Source organism: Thermobia domestica, chromosome 5, assembly GCF_964235325.1.
Source record: "Thermobia domestica chromosome 5, izTheDome1.hap1.1, whole genome shotgun sequence".
NCBI classification, from domain to species: Eukaryota; Metazoa; Arthropoda; class Insecta; order Zygentoma; family Lepismatidae; genus Thermobia; species Thermobia domestica.
Window position 1 is genome coordinate 281,709,842 of NC_137458.1, and position 26,186 is coordinate 281,736,027.

The window sequence follows — 26,186 nt, forward strand, 5'->3', positions numbered from 1 at the left end:
ACTAATATTATTTAAACGAAAAAAAATAATAATAAAAAATAAAAGGTACACAGCAACCTACTAAAATTTCTCGGCTCATTTCATACAAATAATAAATAAATAAATTATTCCATATTTAAAGCTATAACTGAAATATTTATGATTTACGAACAAGACTGTTACACTTATTTTTGAAAATCTTTCTTTCGGATGAAACTCATTTCATAAGTAAACCTCTGGGGAAAAATTGCATAATTACATATGTGATCAATCGAAACAAAATGCACATTATTGTATGTTTATTTTATTAAAAAAATGAATAATATACAAAAATAGAAGCGTACACTAAATACGAACATATACATCAACAGTTGCCCCACGTCAGTCTCATTACGTGATCAGATTTTTTCTTGGAAGGTGCAATGAATCCAAGAAACTGAAGTTCAGCAACTGCTCGAGTAAAGCGGGCTCTGTGCTCAGATAAGGAACAGAATATTATAAGAGGAATAACAATACATATAGGTATATACATTTGATTTACAGTGCCAGTAAAACTAGGACTATTAAAAAAAAACTACTCAACATACTCATATCTTTATAAGGTTTCAAAACAGAGGTTTCTCCGAAAAACGGCATAAAAAAAGACAAAACATAATGAAAGATCAAAAATTAGAAAGGATTATAGCCTATGAATGTCAAGCTGCGAACATATATCCTAACTGAAAAACTTACAGTACGAAAAGAATGGTTAAGAGTAGGGATGGCCAATTCCGGAATTCATTGCCTTCAGCTCAGACACATCAACATTTCGGCTAATGATACATTGCCGAAACTGTAACCCTCTAATTTCTTAAAAGTGATTTGCTTTGGTGAGATTTTAGTTTTAATTAAGACTAAAGAGAAATAAGTATGTAATTAGTAATGTTGTTATGTCTTGATTAAAATCAAAATTTGACCAAAGCAAATCATTTTTAATAAATAATAGTGTTACAGTTTCGGCAATGTATCAGTGACGTAACTAAGAGGGGGGGGGGAGAAACGGGACTTGTGCCCCGGGCGCCGGATTGGGGACACAAAACTGGGCAATAATTTATTTTTACTAGAAGGCACGGAAAGGAGTTTAAGCAAACTAAAGATCATAAAAAATTACCTCAGAAACTTGACAGGACAACGAGTCACCAATCCTAGCATCATATCCATAGAGCAGAAGTTAGTTTCAAAGCTATCTTTTGAGGACACTGTGAAAACCTTTGCAGCCGAAAGAGCTCGCAAAGTTAAATTTTAGATCCACCTTTTTGTATTTTCATTTAACTCACAACGATTTAAGAGATTTGTAAAATGTCCGAGTATAATATTCGAGACAACAGCTTGACTGTTTGTCATAATTAAATATTCTATTCTAAAGCAACAGACTGTTGATTCATTCTACACATATGCACATCCCAATATACTGTAATTCCAAAAACATTGTGATTTGCAGTTATTATGATAAAACTATACGAACATGTCAAGCATGCTACTCGCAGATTATTTGATAATTAAATACTGATTAGTTCGTGTTTTACTTGTATTTAAAATTAAATTATGTACTGCAAATTTGAAATCAAATTTTACCACTTGAAGAAAAAAAATGAAATAGAAAAATTACTGTGTAATGCCAATATCAGATGTAGTCGGGGAGCGTTTGTTTGGTTGTCCGGGAGGGGAGGGGGCTAAGGCGAGTTCTTGCCCGGGCGACAACTAGCCTAGTTAACGTCGCTGCAACGTATCATTGTCGCAATTAAGACTGAAGAAAAATCGATCTTTAATCATTAATGTTGCTATGTCTTAATTAAAACTAAAATCTGACCAAAGCAACTTACTTTTAATAAACAACTGCCGAAACGTGAATGTGTTTGAGGTAATGATAATGGTAATCAGGGTTGGCAAAAACCATGGTTTTTATTGAAAAAACAAAAAAAACCTGGTTTATTTGGTTTAAACCCTTTTTTTGGGGGGGGGGGGGTTTAAAACCAGGTTTTTTTTTTGTTTTTTTTGGTTTAAATAATTTGCTCTATATATTTATATCATATATGGACAGAAATAAGTTTGTTTCGCCTTGGTATATTATGCAACAACTGGGTTATGATGGAAGAGGTCACATAAGCTTAAAGCGAAATCCAAACTGCTTCTCGGCTTACCGGGGCTAATTGGCCATTAATGCGATACGTCTGCCGACTCACACACGAAGAACTCCTGCTAAAAATACGTTGTACTGATCCTTACATACTTGTTAATATAATTATCAAGAGTCATTTCAGAAGGACAAAAGATAAAGAGTTGCACAAGTGAAACCATTATACATAATTACATATGGATAATTTCAAAATACTGCAGAGTACAGAAGAACTAATTTAATCCAAGTTAGAACATTACGACTTTTATTAGTCCAAGTTGCAGAAATATAACGACTTAATTTGTACATCACTAAGAAAAGTGAATAAAGATACGAATTATTTGAGTCCACTTTGGCTCTGACCCATTTATACATAAATAGAGACCAAAGATATTTCTGATTTCAATACATGCCTCTCGTGGGGTTTGTACGACTCCCCAAAAACGTACGCCATTTCGATGTATTTTATCAGTAGTAAACATTAAAATGAAACAATATTTAGAATTTTTCTTTGATTGCAATTGCATAACAATAACAAACTAGAAAAAGATCACAAAAGAATCATTCATAAAATTAAAAAAATAAAGTTGCTTTTGTAGTATAATCTGAGTAATGATTGGGGAATTTAGGTCTGAATATAGTACGAATAATATAGGGAGTGAAACGTGGTAACCTACAAATGTGTGTTCATCAATACTTTACGAACACTTACACTTTTACGAACATTTTTTCGTTTTTGGTTTAAACGATTTTTTTTTTTTTTTTTAACCAGCTGGTTTAAACCAGCCAACCCTGATGGTAATGCTGAAAGTAATAATACATTATCGAAACTGTAACACTAATTACTAAAAGTGATTTGCTTTGATCAGATTTTAGTTTAATTAAGACAGCAACATTAAATACAGATTTCTCTTTAGTCTTAATTAGAACTAAAATCTGACCAAATCTATTTTAATAAATAATAGTGTTACAGTTTCGGTAAGGTATCTATCATTGCCTTCAGCTTAGACAATTCATGTTTTGGCAAATGATACATTGCCGAACCTGTAACACTATTATTAAATAAAAGTGATTTGCTTTTATCAGATTTTAGTTTTAATTAAGACATAGCAACCGATACCGATTTCTTTTTAGTTTTAATTAAAACTAAAATCTGACCAAAGTAAAATCACTTTTAATAAATATAATAGTGTAACAATTTCGGCAAGGTATCATTGTCTTTATTAGACACATTATATATCCTGTGCTGCGAAACTTTAAATATCATTTAAAAAATACCAATTTATTAATTTGCTTTACGTCCTTACGGCTCCTCAGATCATCTCACCCTGATGCAGAACGAGGAATCAACTTCGTGCCTACATGCCTCTAAATGCTTTTCCTATGTGCTGTTAGTAATCTATTGCAGCTATTGCTGGTATGATTTACGGCGGTGCGAGATTTATTTTGTTTCCGTATGAGTAAAAACGTGAATATATATATATCGGTCATGTTTATTCACATGTTCAACTATTTACGTGATATAACCACACAAAACAAGGGATGGAAAAGTCCGGATGAACTCACATACTGAACTCACTTATATTGAATACCAAAGGTCTGTAATTTGGGAAATGTTCGTGAACGGTGCTTTATTATGAAGAACGTGAGCCTCGTGTACATATATCAAGCGAGATCATTACCAGGCAGTTATCTACTGACTATCTAGTCTCCAAAAGATATAATTAAAAACAAGGCTATTACTCCAGTTATTTTTTTTTAATAAATTCTACGTTTAACGAACAAGAAAGGAACTAGACAAGATATAATTACTAATGGCTCGTATGGAATACATTCTACAAAATAAAATTGTACTAATCTTGTTTGTATTCCTTGCGGAGTAAAGTATATCCTATATTTCGGATACTGCGTTAACATACATTACTTCGTATTAATACATAATTGAATGATTTGCTACTGATGCTGAAGCACAAGCATCTGAATAATCTTTTGAATACTATAATTTAAGCCAATGTGAATTCTGAAAAAGGATAATCGATTAATCTATTTGAAATAAAGGAAATACTTCGGCTCTCTAGGAATGCAAAGAAGGTTATTATAATTTTATTTTTTCACTAGAGAAGAATTGATGAACAAACTCATTGATAATTTCTCACAACAATTCACTTCCATTTTAACTCTTAACAAAAAATTCTCGCATCTTAAAACACCCAAAAGGAACACAGTTTCGACGTGCTCCGTGCCTCTTCTTCAGTGCATGCGGAGAAAAGTCGCTATATAAAAGACAACTAAGAACTTTGAAATGAAATCTTTCAGTTTGACGTCCAACGCTTATGCCAGCTAGGCTAAATGAGATAATGATGGTGAGAAATGAATGCAATGGTGCAATGAATAACGTGGGAGGAAACGGGAGAACCGCAAGAAAACTCACGCACATGGTATTTGTCTCCCACAAAGTTCTCTTGGCGCGAGCTGGGATTGAACCAGGACCCCATGCACCAGGTAAATGCTCTACTACTGAGCCTCGTAGCCCAAAATTTTTTGTTCAACCATCTTCAAGCATATTAAAAGTGGTGTAATGAGTTTAAAATTTGATAGTAAGATAGTTTTTCTACTCCGATTTTATGTGGAATGAAACATCCTTGGTATAATTTTTTATAGATAAGATCACAATTCATAAACACTCGACAGACAATCTTGAACTTAGAATTAACGATCTTGAATTTAAAGTCACTCAGAAAACTAATGATAATTACTTGAAATATTTAAACACTTAAACAAAAGAGTTTAGTTTTACAGTGTGCAACAACAATACACTTCCAAACTATGTGAATTCAATCCTCAAACTTGAACTAGATCATCTATTGGTTGCAATGGAAAAATAAGATCAAAGATAGAATATATTCCTCGGATGCTAAATACATATCAAAAAGCCATTACCCACTATTTCTTACGGTCTTTGTTCTATGGAAATTAATAGTGACACTGCAAATCCTAACTTATGTCTATCACTTCCAGCTGCATAGAGGAATAAAATAAGAGGTGAAACATATTCTTGTGGACTGAATCCGTATCAAAAAAACTGCAGCTATTTCTGTTTTTCCCATCATGCGATCAATGTTGTAATCGAAAAATCACTTTTGATTTGAACAGATGGATAGAAGTCGACACAAAACTCATTCCTGAAACGCTGAAAATATGTCAAAAAAAGTGCTTTTCAAAATCTCTTACTTTTTTCGCTCTATAGAAATACGAGGTCTATTTTTTTAAAGTAAGATCCGATTGTCAACAGAAACAAAACTAGTAAAGATGGTGAGATATCTTTCTGATTATTTTTTTTTTTCATAGCTATCTCACTATACCTTGGGCATGACGCGACATCACTTGCAGTAGTTGCGTTAGTTGTGTTTGGTTCAGTGTGCGCAGTTGAAATGTTTCGTCAAATTGAGCATTCATTCTGATGCTCAAACTTAAAAGTTAATCAAATCTTTTGGATGGGAACTGGACCACCCACCATACAGCCCGGACCTTGTGCCAAGCGATTGTCATCTATTCCCCTACCTAAAGCAGTTTCTCACCGGTCAGCAGTTTGTCAGCGGTGAAGAAGTAAAAAAAAAAAAAAAAAAAAAAAAAAAAAAAAAAAAAAAAAAAAGATTGAAGACTGCCTTCAGTCACAGGCGGGTGATTTCTACGATGTGGGGATACAAAAACTTGTCGAACAATTTGATGAATATTTAAACAAACATGGTAATTATGTAAATATGTAGATAAAGTGTACAGAAGAAATAGTCAAAAATGTATGACACTATCTTCACTGGTTTTGTTTCTATTGAAAATCCAACTTTACTTAAAAACAACCCTTGTAATATTGAAATTGAAAGTACTTGTAAACTTTAACCACTTCCAGCTTTGGAGTTGTTGCGGATGATGATGGTATGTTCTCTTGAGACGCTGAATCGATTGCTAAAATCCGTTTGTCGCTATTACCATTTTTGTTCTATGGTGACCAATGCTGAAACCAGAAACGGTTGATTTCTACTATTTCCAGTTTGAATAGAGGATTAACGGTGGACATGAAATATATTCCTGGAACGCTGAATCAGCTGGAGAAAGAAAAAAAAACTTTCTCCATATCTTTTACGGTTTTTGCTCTATGGATATCATTAAAACCGGAAGTACTATTAAATTTCACTTCCTGTGTCCGTAGACTGATTTATGTGCTGATTGTTCTCTTGAGACATTAAATCGACTGAAAAAAATCACTTGTCGATAACTATTACCGTTTCTGTTCTATGCCGATCAATGCTGAAACCGGAAATGAAACCTACTCTTAGAACGCTGAATTGGCTGCAAAAAATTTTCTCGACATCTTTTTACTGTTTTTACTTGTCCAATCACAACAGGGGTCTGTGGTACGACCCAAGTGGTCCAACTGGAGAGCACCGACCTCGAGAGTGAGTGGCTGTTCTGGGAGGCGAACTGGGTGGCGTAGTGGTTAACGTATCGGCATGGTATGCCGGAGATCTCGGGTTCGAGTCTCGGTCCAGTCAATCACTTTTTCACTCTTTGTACGTTAATGCACAGCATACTTTGGAAGTCTAAAGGTCTAACTCTTAAGGACAAGAAACAAGTAGTTTTGGTACTATCAAAATACATAGGTGAATCTAAGTATGTCATAAAACCAACATTTTGCACAAAACTTCCTTACTTATTGAACGACAAGTGGAACAAAGAATCTTAAATTAAATATAGATAAAGGTAGCCTAGACAAGCAATGAAACCATATCATAAATTACAGATAATTCGAAAATCTCATCTATTGTTACTGCATCAAAATTTTCACATCATTCAAGTTAGTGAACATCATAAAACATCCATCTAGCTGAATGTTGATCAGTGTCTACTAAAAATCCAAAATGAAATTTCGTGACTTTTTCGTAACCTTTTCTTTACCAAACCATAAAATTTCGTAAAATTCACAAGAATAAATTTGAGTGCGAATTATACAGAATTTTCATGCATGCGGTAGACGCGTACTTTGCTTGCGATTTGGTAGCGTCTAAAGCCAACCATAGACATTTTTGATGGTGAATTTTGACGTTTTATAGAACAAAATTTTCCAGTCTGTACTTATATTTGTACAAATTAAATTAAAAAAAAAAAAAAAAAAAAAAAGCTAAATTTTGTGACCTTTTCTTGACTTTCAGGACCGTTTTCTGGGTTCGCGATTTTTTCATGACTTTCGTGACCGATAGACACCCTGTTGATGGGTATAGGGGTATAGAAATATATTGTTTCAAAAAAGGAATATGGTGGCTACCATGCGTTCATAGTAAAGTGTTCTGTGTACAGATTATCGATTCTCAGAACACGAAAGGAGTACTATCTAGTTAATTTTGGCTTACTAAGTGTTCAAGTTATCCTTTTTTCCGTGTACAAGAGAAACAACATGAGTATGTAGCAGTTCAAGAACTAATTCAGAGAAAAGCCCTGCTAGGAAAAGGAAACAGTGAAGTTCGTGATATAATATAGCAAAACATAACTCCACGATGCACCACGGACGACAATATTTCCTCCTTCACTTAAAAAGTACTTGCTCTGTAATAAGGATTTGTAAACAGAAACACAAAACTAATACAATAATTTTATGTCTTGGATGTTTTAACTGCGAGAACTTTTTATCCCATCATCAATTAATAATTGACTTCCATTCTATCTCGGACTTGCTAGCTCTGTATGCATTAAAGTATGGCTTGAGGCTGTCCTAGAAACCAACTGCTGTTGCAATTTCAGACTGTCAGATTTTTCGCTAAAATTTGTTCTACTGCATTCTCTTTTGAACAGTAAATGAGTTTAAAACCCCGAATTACTGGCAAAACTTGTCGCTCATTGCACCTGTCAGACTAGAGATAGTATACCAGGCAACCAAAGAAGTTCGTGCGGTTTTTACACTTGCCGCTATTTTTCGTGAGGTAGTAATCATTTCTGCCGCCAGGAGTACCTGTATTTGACAGTTTCTGAAAGCTGAGTCATTGGCACGTCGGCTAACGTAGATAACAGGTCGCATTCGACAGTTCGAGATCAAGTATTCGCAGTGAACCATGTCTGTGTCGAACATAGTAATCAGGGCAAGTTGAGCACAAAAGGTGCGGAAACAGCAAGAAAAATGTGTGCAGCGTTTGGAGAAGGTACAATTAGTGAACGGACAGCTCAAAAGTAGTTTCAGACCTTTTCGACTGGAGATGAGACACTTGAAGACAAACTTCGATCGGGCAGACCAAAATCTCTCGATTTGGACCAACTCAAGGCAGCAATTGAAGATGATTAAACTCAAACGTGTCAAGAACTCGCTCAACGATTGGGGTAAGCGATAAAATCATTCGTGTGCACTTGTATAAGTTTGGAAAATCGTGGAAACTGAGTAAGTGGGTCTCTCACGTGCCGTTTCCAACGACTGAACATTTGCTCTTCCTTGCTGACTAGGAATCAACAACTGTCCAATTTTGGACGTGTGATGAAAAGTGGATAATTACGATAACAAAAAAACGCTCATACCATTGGCTATCGTCAAATGACTCCATGCCTTTAAGTACAAAACCTGCTCTTCATCAGCGGAACGTGATGCTGTGTGTATGGTGGACTACTGCTGGGATTGGGTATTATGAGTTCTTGGAAAGTGGTAAAACCATAACCAAAGAAGTGTACTCAGCACCATTGGAAAGAGTAGCCGAACAGCTTGCAAAAAAGCAACCTGCACTAGTAAATAGGAAGGATGTTCTTTTCCATGAAGACAACGCTAGACCTCATCAGCAAAGATGACCCTGGAGGTGATTTCTTCTCTCGGTTGGGAACTTCTGCCACATCGAGCGTATTCACCAGACATTACTACATGAGACTACCTTTTTTTTTTTCTACGGACAACCATATGCGCAATCGACAATTCAAAACTTGAGAAGAGGTTGAAAACGCGGTGGCGCAGTTTCTTGAGTCCCAACACACAGATTTCTTTAAAAATGGCATCTACAGGCTTGTAAAACGATGGGAGAAGGTTGTAGAAGCGGTTGGCGGATATTTTGCAGAATAAACATAAACGTAAAGATTTTTTTTTGAACTTTTCTATTTTGTACTGAAACCGCACGAACTTTCTTGGTTACCTGGTAGTTAGGCTATAGGCTTCATAACCATTAAATACTATTGCTATTAATTTATTGAAAAGGATACTGTAGCTCTGGATCAACGTCTCGTTGCTCATCTTCGGTATTACTGGGATTGACAATTGCAAGGAATGCCTGAAAACAAATAAAAGTATTTAAATAGGATTGAATGAGTGGTTTTGAAAAGTGTAACGAGCCATTGAAAGTTAGTTTTCGGAACAATACGAAAAATAAATATAACTTTCTTTTTATTTTATTTTATTTTTATATACAAAATATTGCGTGAGTTACTGCACTATGTTATATGCCTGATTGATAGCATCAGCCAATACCATTTGCGAGGAAAAAAAAATACACAGCTATCGTTTCCTGGTTGGATTGGGGTCTAGTGTCCCTTTCAGCAGCAAGGTTAGTTTAACGTGGAATCCGAACCACGCGAGCTCCCGTCGGGAATCGAACTCAGGTCTTCCGCGCCATACACAGCTTTCGTCTCATTCATGTTACGAAGTATTAATTTAGATTTTTGTTTATTGTTGCGCGCCATAAATACATTTTACGTTACCAACTTAAGGAACTACATGTGTATTGAATGGTTCATATATTAACTTGAATGAAGAAATCTCATTTTTGAATTAAGAGATGAAACATTAAAAGTACCAATCATAGTAATTAAACAAAAATCTAATGTCTACATTAAGTACTGCTTTATGTACTTCATTAATAAATTTATGAAAACAAAAATTACAACACTGACATTCATAATTTTAAAAAGGAATGATCGTCCTCTCTAGAATCAACATTAACAGGCCAAAACCGTATCTATCAAGAAATTTAATGTGGACTGAAAGCAGGGAATTCGTGTTATTATTCAGTCCTAACTCTTTTGTCTCCGCGAATTTTGTCGAGGAATTTAAAGCTCAAAATATATATATACAACGCTGATTATGTCTGTTGTGTTATATGGTTACTTATTTTGAAGGAGAACGTATTTGAGAATAAAATCTTGAGGCAAATATTCGAACCCAAAAGGGATGGAAATAGCAGAAACTTCATAGCGAGGAACTGTATAATTTATACCGTTTACTAAATATTGTTAGCGTTATTACGTCTAGCAGGCTCAGGTGGGCAGGTCATGTGGCCAGAAAGAAAGAAAGTAAGAAGGAATGCTTTCAAAATTTTAACTGAAAACACAATTGGAAAAATACCATTCGAAAGATGTAAGTGCAAATGGGAGGACAATATTAAGATGAATCTCGCAGAAATAGGAATACAAGCTAGAAATTGGATCCAGTTGGCTACGGAGAGAAATCAATGGACAGTTTTTGTAAATTGAGTTTTTGGACATTGAGCCTCTGGGTTCCATAGCCCACAGAGTTTTAGTTAAAGGTCCAAAGACTGTATATGGAGATAAGGCTCCATACTCTTTTAGACTTCTGCACGCATGAAACTGATGGCAGGCCCTTTACGCTCTGGCCCTCTTACTTTTCCAGTCTGCCCTACTAGAAGGGGTTGGGTGAGCGTCAGAGCTACATTAGAACGAGGGTAGAACAGCGAAAATTTCTTGCCTCCAACGGGAATCGAAGCCAGGTTGACCAATTGTTGGAATGTATACAACTTACCGATTACGCCCGCGCTCTATTTATAAAAAGACTATACATAATATAAACAAAACAAACAAATACATAAATAGATAAACATACTAAATAATGAAAGAAAGTACACAACTCACCTGAAGCCAATCGTACAAGTTTACTAATTTTCCGCATTCTAGGTGAAGTTTATATAAAATGCAAATATCTGGCATTGAGGCAAGAATGTTTCCTGAATCAGATACCTGACAACAATCACACTGAAACAGAAACGTATAATAACATTACAGTATTATATCACCTTCGATATTTTTAGTTATACTAAGCACTGTTAGTAATATACAAAAATAGTACATGACATAATTCAAGTTAAGAAGACATTAAATAGAATGGGTTTAGATTTCTGAGCTTTCGGCATCTATGGCCTTATTAGTCCGTCACGTATGAGGGATGACGTTTTTCAGCGATCACACTATCTGAGGAAAGGGAAGGAAAGAAGAGGCCTGAGATCTGTATGTTAGGTACCATCCCGGCATTTGCCTGGTGTGAATGAGGAAAACCCAGGAAAACTTCACTCAGGATTACTAGCCTGAAAAAGCTTTTATACTTTTTCGACTGTGTCCCTACCTGAAATCGAATCTGGGACCACTCACACCAAAAGGCGAGAGCGTTAGCGATTACGCTACGTGGAACCATTTAAATAGAAAGGAATAAGAAAGTAGTAAAAAAAAATGAAGAGTTACCCCAACGAAGCTAGTAGGACTGCTGCTAACGAAATAATTGCTGAGACAAATAGGAATTTCGGTATTCAAGTAAAAAAAAAAAATCTACTTTTATATTATATAAAATTACCGTAAACTTTGCAGACATTAACACTACAGTTATACTACGCTACTCTTTTAAATTCACTAAAATTCAAGACACGGAAATTGAAAGAAGTAGTGTGTTCTAATTCAAAGTCCTAAAATCTGAAGTTTCAGCATGTTATTAAACAATGCTTCTTTTATAACTTTATTTATCTTTTAAGCATTTATTGTCTTTACTGAGATTCTTACAAATAATATCTGTATTACTTTAACGTGTGTTACTGTTAGGAGTATAAGCGTTACTGTTAGGGTTTAAGTGTCACCGTTAGGAAATATCCACAAAGAAACAATCTGCTAATTGAAATATATAGTACATAAATAAGTAAATAAAAATTTGTTCCAATAGAAAAAAAACTATCAACATCAACTATCAAGATTGGTATTGTCAGCGCCATGAAATTTTTTTCCTAATTTTTTTTTTGAAAACTAGAGAGCTTATTTATGAGAACTTAATGCTCAACGCAGGAATTTATTTCGGGAGGGGTCCACATTCAATATGAGGATACTAGGTATACAATAACTACAAATTTGGAGCAAAGCGATCGAATTTTATTGATTATTTCCGTTTTTCGGTGATTATTCCTCAATGGTAGGATCATTCGGGACATGCGACCTTTTACGACACTCAGCGCGCGTTCTCGAATCACAATGTCAAATTTGATTAACAACGGTTTAGGCATCTCGGAGGAGTATCCAGACAAATGAACGCCTAGGTAGAATAAAGAGAAGCTTCGCTTTGAAAAATTGTGATGGCAGGACAAAACGAAAAAGGGCTTACCCAATTTCTAATGCTGAAAATTCTATTTTCCATTGTTTACAATGATAATTCGCGCGCCAAATACTTTTCCAATATTATGGCATCCTCTTTTTCGATGATTATTCCTCTATGGTATGTCTGATCTGGACAATGCGACCCTTAACGACAGTCAGCGTGCGGTCTCGAATAACCGTCTCAAATTTGATAAAGAAGGGTTCAGGTATTTTGGAGACTCAGTTTTTCGGTTATTATTCCTCAATGGTATGTCCGATCGGGATATGCGACATCTTACACACTCAGCACATGCTCTCCAATCACTATGTCAAATTTGACAAAAATCGGTTCAGGCATGTCGCTTAAAGGGAAGTTCCGCTCGCTCGCTCCAATTAATGCTGTAGAAGCACCTCTAAAATTACACTAAATTTACACATAGGTCAGGATTTCAAGAAGGGGTCGGACAACCACCATTCCCCACCCTCAAGCTGTCATTTTGTCGATTGATATGTCTCGATGTCATCTATCGATTGATATATCTCGATGTCATCTATCGATTGATATGTCTCGATGTCATCTATTGATTGATATGTCTCGATGTCATCTATCGATTGATATATCTCGATGTCATCTATCGATTGATATGTCTCGATGTCATCTATCGATTGATATGTCTCGATGTCATCTATCGATTGATGTCTCGATGTCATCTATCGATTGATATGTCTCGATGTCATCTATCGATTGATGTGTCTCATTTCTGGAAAATATTATAGGAGAGGGGGGAAAACTTAAAAGTTATTCATAATATTGTGATATACGTATCTCGTTAATCATAATGGAGAGCTAAGTGAAAGTATACTTCAGTACAGTGTTCGAAGCAGGAAAAAAAGCAGAAGCGGTATATTTTATATCGATTTTGACTTGACATACTGACTACCTAAATGTTCAAATACAGTGAGGGTATGTTGTCTAAAAGATTGCATTTCTATTTACGCAATGACTAAAAATCATTGGAGAGTTTCTCTGTAGTTACGGGAGCAAGGGACATGAAGAAACTTTGATCTCCCGGCAACAACTATCTGGAAAAATAAAAAATATAATTTAATGGTGTGTTATAGAAAATACACGAAAATGCTCAAATACCGAGATTTTATATTAACAATTTCCTGCGGGAAATCTCTCGAAACCCTCACCCGACTGAAAGGTACTCCACATCAGACAACCCATAATCCACCCATGCTCAAAACATGACATTTATATGCATCAAGAGAGGAAGACACACACACACACACACATTTAAGAAAGAAACAATTTAATATGGCACATCAAAATATAAACTAGATGAACTTCTTTAAAGGCATCTCATTTTAAATACAAAAGGTAGGAAAAAGATAACAAAAATGTCAGTGTTATCAACTTAGAAATTATTTCTACATAAGAAATAAAATGTTTTTACGTGCAAAGCTGTTCGTCAATTACTATGAATAAAAATGGAATTATTAAAGGTACTAACAAGCCTTGTAAGCATCTACTCGCCAGTGACTGTATATCTTGATCACTGGAAAACCAGAGGCGGTATGCCTTCATCACAGAAAACCCAGAGGCGGTATGGCATACCACCGCATACCATCTCACTTCGACCACTGTTTCAGTATGTTTAATCCTAATAGGTGGTGTGGTAGTTGTACAGCATCAAATTTTAGGGTCAACAAAAAGTTCATTTTCTCAGTTTGTCGAAAACTACAGATGCGATGGGTGAACACAACTCACCTACATCATCTTGTTCAGCTCAGAGAGTTCTATCAATGAGATTAATAGGATTAATGTTACCAAAATAACTGCTGAGACGAACAGGAATTTCGCTACTCACGTAAAAATTGTACTCTTATATTACATAGAATGAGCATATAGTTGCTGATGACGGATAATAAAATATTTAAAGTAGTGATGCATTACATGTCACATTGGAATACTAGCAATCAAACTATAGTACAACGGAACAACTTACGTCTGCTCAAATGATCAAATTTTGTCCTGCACTCGGAATTTTTCATTCTCACGATATTCCAAGAGAAATAATGTTACTACTGAATAGAGGAAAGTACGAGGATACACTAAAAAGTAATGTCGCCCTCGCTATAATTTTGTGTCTATTACAGCTACTGAACTATCTATACATGATATTAGAGATGTAACCATACTCTACTATTTTAATCTTTTCTTTTTCAGACGGTTGATTAGAACCATGAATCTGAAGCTAAAATAAAGAGTCGTCATTGAATTTCTGACAAAACAAAGTTGTCCACTTAAGGAAATCCTTAATCGCTTGGAAACTGTTTGTGGAGACGCTATATTGGACTCAGCAACGTGCTGCGTTGGGTGAAGAAGTTTAGAGACGGACAAACAGAAGAAATTGCAGATAAACCGAGAAGCGACCTGCCAACAACATTGGTCATAGATGCAAATTCGAGAACGTACTGATGAATTTATTCGAGGAGACAAGCGCATTACAGTTCAGAATGTTGCTGATGCATTAAACGTCTCGTATGGCTCTGCTCAAGGAATAACTGCTGACTTGGGATATCACAAGGTCACATATCCAATGACTTGGATGGAGTTAAAACAACTTCAAAGCCATTGGCCAAGAAGAAAATCCCTGATTTTTTCCAAAATTGTTTTGATGCCTGGGCTCGACGATGGCAGAAATATATCATGGGGACTATGTTGAACGGTAATTTTCTGTACAGGACAGTTCAGACTATGATCTGTAATATCTTTTGCTGTTATATGTTTATTAATACATTTATTACGCCACAAGAGGCATTAGTTTTTGATCTACCCTCGTGTATGATCGGATTTCACACGTGATTGGAAGGTATAGAATTGTAAACAAGGTTGAAAGCCAGACGTTTTTATTTGAGAATACCCGTCTTTTTGAAAAAGAAAAAAAAAAAGTTTGACTTTCAAACAACTTTCAGAGGATGTTAAGAATCGTAAGCGAATGTTATTTACAGAAGATTATGATCAAGTAATGTAACAACATAGATCACGGGTGGCAAACCGTTCTAGCTTTAAGAGCTACTTCGCACTTCAGAAATCACTCGCAGTCTACTATTTTCCCTTCATTAGTCCGCTAGAGGGAACTATAAAACAATAAGAGTGACCGATACAGGCCACCGCGGACTATCTGATGATTTGATAGTCGAGACATTGGCCATCCCTAACACAGATCACAACACGATACTCTAACCAGGATCATCTTAAAATATTTTAAGCTAATAAATGAATAATACTTTTTTTTTTAAAAAAAAAAAATCGTCACTTCGTTGCATAGAATTGATCTGACCGTACCATAAGAACTTTGTTGGTAATAATACAGGATTTATCAATAAGAACGCGAGAACTTTAAAATGAGATAGGACGAAAACTACTAGTTGTAATTTATTATTATTATTATTATTATTTTCTTGAAGATAATGTCGTTCAAACATCCTTCTGTTTCCGAGGGTGGAATAGATTCTGAGGGTCTAATTTTACACTACTTTTGTACACAGACTGCGCGGTAAATTCACAATGTTCATTTTTAGTTTAAGAATTGTTTGTTCCTTTTTAGTTTAAGAATTGTTCGTAGATCTAACACTGACAATGAGATAATTCCATAGAAAATACTCAAAAAATACTCAAAGGGGAGAGAGGTCACATAATCTGGGCCAGTTCACATCACCGTTTCTCGACAGAACACTTTCGATTTTGACGCATTTCGAGGGTAAATTCAAATAACTTCTATGAACCGTTGAATTATACATCTTCCCATGTTAACTAGTCACAGACTGCTGCAAAGAGGTGTCATAATTTAATCTCTCGCCAATGCAGTCAGTGTTGCCAGAACAAGATCTCAAAGTTCTGGCGTTCTTATTGGTAAACCTTATAGCTTAAAAGTTAAGTAATCAGTTTAGACAGTACATATTAATTCAATCAACAAAGACGCTGAGTGGAGCCCAGTCTTATACAGCCCAGCCTTATACAAAACAACTACATTGTATTATAACCTTCCACACTATTACTGTTTCATTCTAGCACTTTTTCGCTCAAAAATTAGCTTTGCGAGAAATGCTTCTCTTCACTCAGGCAGGTGTACAGCAAGCTATAGCACGCCCACCTTACTTCACAGTTCACAGATTCAACCTTTTGTATTTTCTTCGAAGACGAATTAGTGATGACATATGCGTATGTCATTAATTAAATATTGGATCACGTGAAAACTTCATAAAAAATCACAATTTTCGTTCTTCGTTTACCAGCAAATTAGTATTAATAAAACAAAACTGACTAAAGCACACAAGTATTAGTATTATATATATTACTAATACTTGTGTAACAGTTTCGGCAATGTAACATCAACTTCATTGACCAAAGCACCATGTGTAACAGTTTCGGCACGGAAGAACCCTGGGAAAAGCCATGTAGAAGCTGTTTGTCCACCACAAAGTCTACTTTGCACAAGCTGGGATCGAACCAGGGACCCCACACACAAGAGGTGAACGCTCTACCACTGAACCACCGCGGACTCTCGTGTGAATGAGGAAAAAAGGTTAAAAATTTGTTCCGAATCCGTTAAACTATGTGTATTTGAATACTTATGCACACAAACTAACGGAACTTGTGTCCATCAGTAAATTAACCTTTCTGAACTTTTCTGGGACAAACCAATAGTGTCATATTATACTATTGAAAAGTACAGGGGAAAAAAAGGTAAGCCTCCACTTTTGATGAAAATGTGGATGGAAGTGTTTCTGTGTTAGATATTAGGGAACAGAACGTTCTAAAAGCTGCACGCAAGGGGACACAGTTGAGAATGCGAAAATATTGGTACTTGAAATAAAGCTGTCCTATGCAACAGAACAAATTTTTCAATTTACAAAATGTGTTTTCTTGAAGATAAGATTTTTAGGCCTTTATTTTAATCCTTTGTACCCTTCAATTATTGACTTAAAAAAAAATGGTTTGTAGAAAGAAAATAAGGAAAAGTAGCAGTGATTTTATTAACTGAAATTTAAACATCATTAATACCACTTTCCAAATGCAATTTATACATATGTGTTAACATTATGATATAATAGTACCCTGAATTTAAATGCATTAAAATTAAAATATGAAAATTATATAAATACGACTAGGAATAGAATATTACCTTTAAATAATGGTGAGGATCAGATAACGCTGTCTGGATAGCAATACGAGGAGCACCTGCCAGCTGATCTTTCACAGACTTCAACAAGTTAAAAAATAAAACTTCGTGAAGTGGAACACAAGATGGCGGTTCAAGGAGTTCTTTAAAAACAGCAGATAAGTAATCGACAATTTCTTGGAGACCTCTTTCACGTGTGGATGCTCTCATTTGAGACAATTCTACTAACCTCTGTAAAATAAATTAATCAAATCAAAATGAAATCTTGTAATTTCTGTTGAGATAGGAAAATTGTTCAGGAGCTAACCTAACGAAGAATATTTTAAGCATTAATAAAAATAAAATCACCCTTTTCTACATTTTGGAAACTAATATTTTCTACAATTCGCCTTTCGACAGAAGATTCATTAATTTAACCCTTTCGGTCCTGATTTTTTGTTTACTCACAGTTTGTATTTTTATTTTGCACTATTATTCTTTGTGACTTAACAAATGAAATACAAACGTTATTTTGTTTGCAGGTATGGAACGTACACATATGTATACACTAGGGTGGAAATATGCATGTAAAATACATAATAGCATTAATCGAAAATATCATTGTACTCTACATAGTTTAGAGATTCAAAACACATTACTAAAGCACAAGGTTGACTTATTGCATTTTTCTTTCGCAAAAAATGAAATCCCATGTAGCTAAACTTCGTCCATGGCGACGGCGTCTACAAGAACTGTGCGTAGCTTTCTGACAACAGATTAAAGCACCAAGTGAAATAGCGGAAAATGATTTTGGTAAATTCACAAAATACAGACATAAAAATCAGCCATTTTGAATCTTCCAGAGTAATTATGTTAACCTTAAAACATAATGTATGTTGCCGTCAGGGTCGAAAATGATAATAAGGATTTAGCATTCAAAATAATGCTAATAAGACTTTGCAAAAGAGCTCAAAAACTTTTCCGTATAACAATATGAATGGTATATAAAGAAATAAAATAAAATCTATTTACTTTTGTTGCATTGAGTCTAATTTACCCTGATATTTCGTTTACCTACTCTCCCGTGGACATCTTCAAAAGTTAATTAATTCTCAACTTAATTCCACAAGTTAAATGTGTCATCTTTTAATTTCGAACCTAAAATTTACACTAAAGTTGATGCTGACTGCCACTATGCTTCAGGGTTGGAAAAAATATTAAAAAAAAAAAAAAGAACAAAACGTGTTTAAAACAAGTTTTAAATAGTTTGAACAGTTTAAAACAAAATTTTAAACATGTTTCAACGTATTTATTAAGACATTTTTGCTCTTGCAACCGATCTTTTCATTTATTTTATTCTCGTTAAGACTACACTGTGTTGGGTACAGAATATTTCAGTATAGATTAGTAATTCTCAACTTATTTCATATCACGATCCCCTTTTATTACACCTTCTTGCCAGTGACTCTCGTAAGTACTTTCTTGGTTGTAATAAGATTTTTAGGTAGATTTTAAAATCTACCTACTATAGAGATTTCACACAAACTATCAATATACATGGCAAAACAAAAGTCCTCACCATCCTTATGTATTGAGAACGGGTTGAGGGAGAATGATGAAACTTGGAAGTGTCTCACACATCAGATGTTGTGCTAACTTTAGAATATTATCTGCAAGCCTATGTAATTGGTTGTTTTCTGAGTCAATAATTTACTGAAGAAAGGTAATATTTGGGGTGTTCAGAGCACAATGGATCTATATCCATTTTCAATAAAGTTCAGTATTGCTCAGCAAATGAATTCTATTTCAAAACGTAATATTTTCGCAGTCAAGAGTCCAAAACAAATGCAACTAAAACCATGCGAAAGGACATGGAATATTTCATATGACAACCCCTAGACAGGGGCGTCAGTGGGACAGGAGGGCAACTGCCCCCATCCCCATCCTAAATTTCAGATTTTGGGGCAGTAAGGCAGTTTTAGAAATCTTTTGATAAGCAAAGTCCAACATAACAAGCTTGAGGTCCTTAAACCGAATAAATACGGAGAACATATACAAGATTAAAACTGGAAAGTTTCCTAATTTCCAGAATTTTAAGCAGGCTCGAAACTCGAACGCCCCATATCTAAAGATATTTTATAAAAACTGAGTTGGAGCTAAACTTATCCTACAATCCAAGTTTGTTCGAAACCCATAAAATTAGTTTGTTTAGTTTGATTGATTACAGTCTTGCATCAGTAAAAATGCTATATGAGACAGGACTTTTTGTTTAAAGTGGGATCCGAACCACTAATTTTGAAATTTTACGTCGGATCGCAGTCAAAATATATACAACAAACTCCGACGTCTCATGCCTCTACCCTCAAAATTTAATGTTAAAAGTCCGAAAATTGCGCCCTGTAGCGTGGTGCATATATACAGACAGAAGAACAAATTGAGACCAAATTGTCCCAAACACTGATGTTCGGCACCGATGTTACAATAAGTATCACGCTTTAATGGTTAGTTGCGCGGGCGACTGCCATACCTTGAGCTTTCTCGCCTGGTCCCTTCATACAAGCTATGCCAGGGTGTAAAGTTTTTAAGAAAATTTAGAACGGAGGAAGGGAAGAGGGACGACATATAATTTTCAAAATATAATGAAAAAGAAATTGGTGATTGATACAAAATTAATTCTTATCCCAGTTGCACCTCAGCAACATCACTGAAGTTAGAATCATCAGAAGCAATTTTCGGATCAACACTTTTAACATTTGTTTTGGTTTCGTTTTTTCACAGCATGGCATTTTTCATAATGATTCTTCATTCTTTGAACTAAACCAACCATTTCTTTCTTACGTTTTGCAACGAGCTCATATGGTCGTTTTCTTGCCTGAAGGAGTTTGAGTTACTTTAATAAATTTGCTCCAAATTATGTCCTTTTTATTTATTTATTATTTCCGTAAAACTCGTGTTAAACGATTCCAAATTGTACGGAGACTGAGAACCAATATGTATTGTATCAACGAATGCCTGCGATATTGTAATTTCAGAACCGCAATTTAGCAAATAACTTTTTGTTTGTTTTCTGAATACAACACAAAAATTTGTTTCCATGATAATTATTTTATTTATTTTTTAATATCATTTCTACAAGTAGTCCAACCTTCGACTACGACACTTTTTCGCAAGTTAACTGAAAAGCATTTAAACAATACAATATACGTTAAAAACAAGGGGGAAAAAGAGAGAAAATAAAATGTAGATCACCACATTGACCTACCGTAGCCACGAGAAATCAAAACATACACACGAGAAGAAAATAATCGTCTGAATGGGGAGCACTTTTGACAATTTTCTTTCTCTGGCAGTTTTATTACAAAAATAAAATAAAATAAAAATAAACATATGTTTAAAGCAAGTCTTAAAAAATACAGGTATTTAAAACAAGTTTTAATCGTTTTAAACAAAATAACCCTGATACACTTACAACAAAATGTGCTTGTAATGTTATGTCTGTTATAGACTGTTGCCAGGTACTTTATTTTCACTATGTATAAGCTAAATTACACGATTACTAAATTTGATTGATAAATTAAGCTAGTAAAACAAAAGTCTACAGTTATAGTGTGAACACACTACTTAAACACCATTACGGACACAAAGAAACTGTATTAATAAATTGTCTGTTGCATCCATTATCTCTAGCTACCACATTCTTTTATACAAGATCCCAAAATTCGTTCATTATATGTACTACAAGTTGTGTACAAAATTAAATCTTTAACATTTTATATCAATGGTTAAAAAAAAAAAAAAAAAGTTTTATCCAGTCTTTTTTAAATACCTGTCTAAACTGTACAGTTCTTCAAAGCAAACATAGGTTTGCAACATAAAAGATATTTCACAGCAACTGGGGACAGCAGATATGACCACAGATCAGTTTTTACACTCCAAATAACTATAGTAACAAGATATATATATATATTAACAAGAAAAGATAACAGATAAAGAAATTACCTCTTTTATCTCGTATCTGTTTATTTTTTGTAATTTCTTTGGACTTTTAGTTGGCATTTCTGTAGTTTTCTGATCCGATGCCTTATAATCATCGTATTTTTCCTTCAGGTCTTCTGCCACTTCTCTGATTCTGGGAGATTTTGTCTTTGCGTCTGCAATAATACAAATATTTTTATTTATAACTAGTGCAAGAACTGTGTGTCATTACAACTGTCAATATTTGTCGATTTCCCTCCCCGTTGCACCCCTCCCTCTATGTCATTTATATTGAATTAGTACAAAAAATATAAACATTCCTCTTTGAAAGAAAAGAGAAAAGTACACTAACATAGTGTTTTTTTCGAGCTCTTTTCAAGTAAGATCACTTTCACTAGACAGAATGTTCTATGGAGCACAAAATTCATGTCGTTCTCGAAAGCATATTTATTTTATTTTATTTTATTTTATTTATTTACTCAATTTGCGACTCCAAATTATTATAAATGTTTTAAAAATCATTAAATGTCGAACTCTCGCTGTCAGCAGTAAACGTTTTCATGACTTAGGTAAGGAAAAGCATTTTATAGGAATAGACTGTATGGAAATTAATGTTTACAAAACTAAACAAAAAATCTTACTACTCCATAGAATAAACCTTTCTTTTTCAATGACTGCGTGACGACGGTGAAGTGATGTTATTCCACCTTTGTCCGAAGTACCCATACCCACGTCCGATTTTAATTTTGATATCGTTCTTCCCATGAAAAAAAAAAAAAAAAAAAAAAAAAAGCATCGTATGCCTGTCTTTCTACGAATGATAGAAATTATTTATAACAGTTTAACTTTATCGATATCATCCTTATATTTTTCACATGGTTTCAGGAAAAATCTCATGTTAGGACATCGTTGTATCTGGCACCCCGAATATATTCTTTCAGTCTAATGTGTGTCTTCCTTTCCATCACGCCTATATGTATCTTGGCATCCAATGAGGTTTCATGGACAACTACGGAATCAAGCGGACCAGTGAAGTAATCTTTAGAACCTGTTAAGTTCCTCTCTCACGGTGGCCACTCTTTTGAGAATTTGAAATTCCCTGACTTTTCCCGGTTTTCCAGATCTTTTCAGAAAATTTCCAGAAAAGATCCAAAATTGGTATATTCGCATATTTTTAAGCAAAATTCGTCTCAAACCTGTAAGTGAACTACAATGTAGAACCACAAACTATAAAGAACACTACAAAAGAGTCTAATTTTAATCTAATTTCTAATTTTCTAAAGTCTAATTTTAATCACTTACCTGCCAATATTTCTCCACCACTGATCCATACAACTTTGGTAATTACCAGTCCAAAGATTAGCACTATTTACAAAAGGCGACACACAATTTCTAAAATATAGCACGACATTCACTGAACTGTTTTGAATCTCTCACATAACACTAGCTGTTTAATAAAAAACATACTATTGGGATTAATACAATATTCATTGAATGGTTTAAGACCTCAAATGACTCATTTCCTCATCAAGGCAGACAACTTCTTAACCTCGGCCACAACTTCCTTCTCTTTGCCTCGACTTCAACAACCTTATCCTTAATGGCATTTCTATTCTGTTTCTTCTCTTCTTCTTTCTGGTTCTTCAGGAATTCAACATAAACTCCATGAGCACTGAGGACAGCACGAACAACTTTGTAATTTTGAACTTCTCTATACCACTATAGCTGAAATTGTATCCTGCACACTCCTTAGTGCAATTAGACTCTGCTCACTTTAATTTTCAAACATTCTTTGTTGACTGAAAATGCCCTCTCTACACTGGCATTCCCATGAGAAAGAATTAGGAGAAATTTCACAAAGTCAGCCATCTGCGTTGAGCATGTGCATAAATAAAGCATTTTCATCCAATGGTCATATAATCTCCTATTTTTTTCTGTCGTAAGTCTTCATTGCTTCCAACACCAGTTTCTGAGAAAAAGTTTTAAATTCACCTTCGATTTGATTAGCCAATGCTCCTGAAATCCAATTTCTGGATACCACGATTTCCAGACAATTGGATACTCTTTTTGCAGCTACCTTGTCATTCACAAATACACTTGGATCCAAAAACGAAATTGCTCTTGTCAGCTTGGATTTCAAAGTTGACCTCTCCATTATTTTCACTACAAATTTCTGAGATCCTGTACGACAATCTTTGCGAAATACAAGAATCTCTCTTTGAGACATAATAGCCAATGTTTACAAATTTAGCTTCTTTCAGGTTTTCATTCTTCTGAAAATGTTCACTAATGGCTTGCCTACCAAAGCACTATTTGTCACAAAACCACCAGCTACAGACAACACAACGGCATGGAGGGAATTGTAAAGGAAAGGGCCTCTCCTTGAAATTCGCGTAAAAATGGTCCAACAGTCTTTGCCACCGTTGTGAAAATGCTTAGTTTTGCATCAAGCAACTTATCATTTATGGAATGTCTTAAAAGTATCAAAGCTTTTACATCCTGGTACTTTCCTCTAGTCAGCAGCCGCTGAACGTACTTCATCATGTGGGGTAATACATCCACGGCTCGAGAAGTAACTTCTGTATTTTCCGTCCATATAATGCTGCAATTTTCTTTTAGTTAACACAGAACAACCTGTGAATTGTATATAATCTGCTCAACGAGCTGGAACATCTTTGAATAAATTATATGAAGCCCTCGGATATTCTTCTAATTTCCAGAATGTTGCTTGCATGACAGCTTTGATAGCATAATTCATAGTATGTAGCCCACAACTTCCAATATCAAGGAGGACTGGATCTGAAGGTGAACTTGCAAGATCTTTCTGCAAGCCACTTAGAAACTCGAAATTAACATGACTGCCATCCATGGAAACTTGAACGATTTTTTCAGATCTAAGACGTCATTCTTAAAACTTGCTTCAATGTCTGCACACGTTGAATGTTCGAGGAAAACTGAATTCAAATATCTTGATGAAACCTGTTTTTTATTTACGTCCCAAAAGCCAATCGTGAGGTCCATTTGCGAGACTTTGTTAAGGCTTTCATCAAATCCAGTAACGTAATGGCTGCAGTTTTGTAGTTCATTGAGGAGATCACTTTTAAACAGCAGCCCAAGCTCATGAACAATGATATAAGCTAACTTCGTACGTTGTAATTGCATCTTACTACAAATTTCGTTATCCGGGAACATCAGCGTGAAATTTGCTGCGATTCTAATCACTGACAGTCGACTTGCTTTGGCCCAGCAGAAGACAGACCATATTGCAACCATGGTATTGGCTAGCTGAAGGTCATGGGAATAGCATTGGCTCCGCCCTCTCCACTAGTACTGAAGTACTGATTGATTCATTATTATTATTATTATGAGCGGGGGCTTGGGTGCGGAGCCCCTAGAGACCAAGAAGATTTTGAATGAAATAGATAAGATAAATGGCTAGGAAGATTTATACTAAATACTTAAATTAAATACTTAATAAGAGTAGACTAAACACTTGTATTTTCATCGAAGCAGAAATTCCCGGTTTTTCTCAAAATTCCCTGGCTTTTCGCGGTGTTTGTAAATTCCGTGACTTTTCCATGTTTTCCCGGTTTTCCAGGTGGGTGGCCACCCTGTCTCTCTATGTTTTTGGAAGCCCTAATGCTGTGTTGAAAGAATGCTTCCTATATACTGTATATATTAGGATGGTCCTTATTTATATGGGAAAAATAAATTTAGGAATGTCCTTGGATGACCCCTCTAAAATGGTTCCATATGGGACTAAATTAAGTCAGAAGAAAAATTAGATCCATTGAATAATTTTAAATGGTGCCTCAAATGACCTAAAGGTTTGAATGCGTTTACAATACATAGTATATGGGGAAAATCTGGAATAAACCCTTGTAATTTTGGAACGGCTTAAGGGAATTAAGAGCTAATGGTCTACTACTGTCACGCTTTGCAAGCCGACGGTACATGCTGCGGTCAATCGGCCTCTTTTAACCCTTTGGGGACTTTTGGTACAGATCTATATAGTCGCGTCGCTATCCTCGTATACAGTTGTTGTCCGATGCCGACACACCGCGGGTGGTGGAGGATCACCAAACTCAGTATGGGAGCTTATTTCTGGCTGGTCGAAAGAAAGTGCATGAGGGTGAAAGATCTGTAGTTGCCATATTTCCCTTTTTGTGTTATTTCTAGAACTCTTTTTTTAAAACACTACATTAAAACATAATACCTAAGAATTTTGTATACGAGGAAACGCTTGCGAAACTGCTAAATATATATAAAAGTGGTTAGCAAGGGATAATTATTATTATCATTATTTAAGTATTATCTTTGTCCTACAGATTGACTAAGTAGGTTTTAAATGAGCACATGATATTTTTTATTAACTACTGAATCCGTAATGACTTTAAGAGACAAGCAATTGGAAATGTGCAGATCAGGAAATAAACGTCCATAATTATTATTATATATATATATATATATTATCGGGTGGGTGTGCAAAAGATGTTAAGTCACAAAATGTTACTTTTGAGAAAACTCAATTTGAAAGTTTGAAAATT

The 26,186-nt window shown here is 34.9% G+C and overlaps 1 protein-coding gene across 1 annotated transcript in view; it reads right to left on the reverse strand.

The window, feature by feature from the left end:
* Positions 1-265: 265 nt before the first annotated feature.
* Orc3 (origin recognition complex subunit 3) overlaps positions 266-26,186 on the reverse strand; it is a 103,903-nt gene continuing 77,982 nt past the window's right edge. Inside the window, exons 11-15 of the mRNA XM_081760155.1 lie at positions 21,664-21,815; positions 17,689-17,916; positions 11,018-11,137; positions 9,356-9,423; positions 266-449 (exon numbers count right to left, since the gene is read on the reverse strand). Of these exons, the coding sequence (XP_081616281.1) occupies positions 344-449; positions 9,356-9,423; positions 11,018-11,137; positions 17,689-17,916; positions 21,664-21,815 (674 nt within the window). The 3' untranslated portion in view covers positions 266-343. The remainder of the gene's footprint in view (positions 450-9,355; positions 9,424-11,017; positions 11,138-17,688; positions 17,917-21,663; positions 21,816-26,186) is intronic.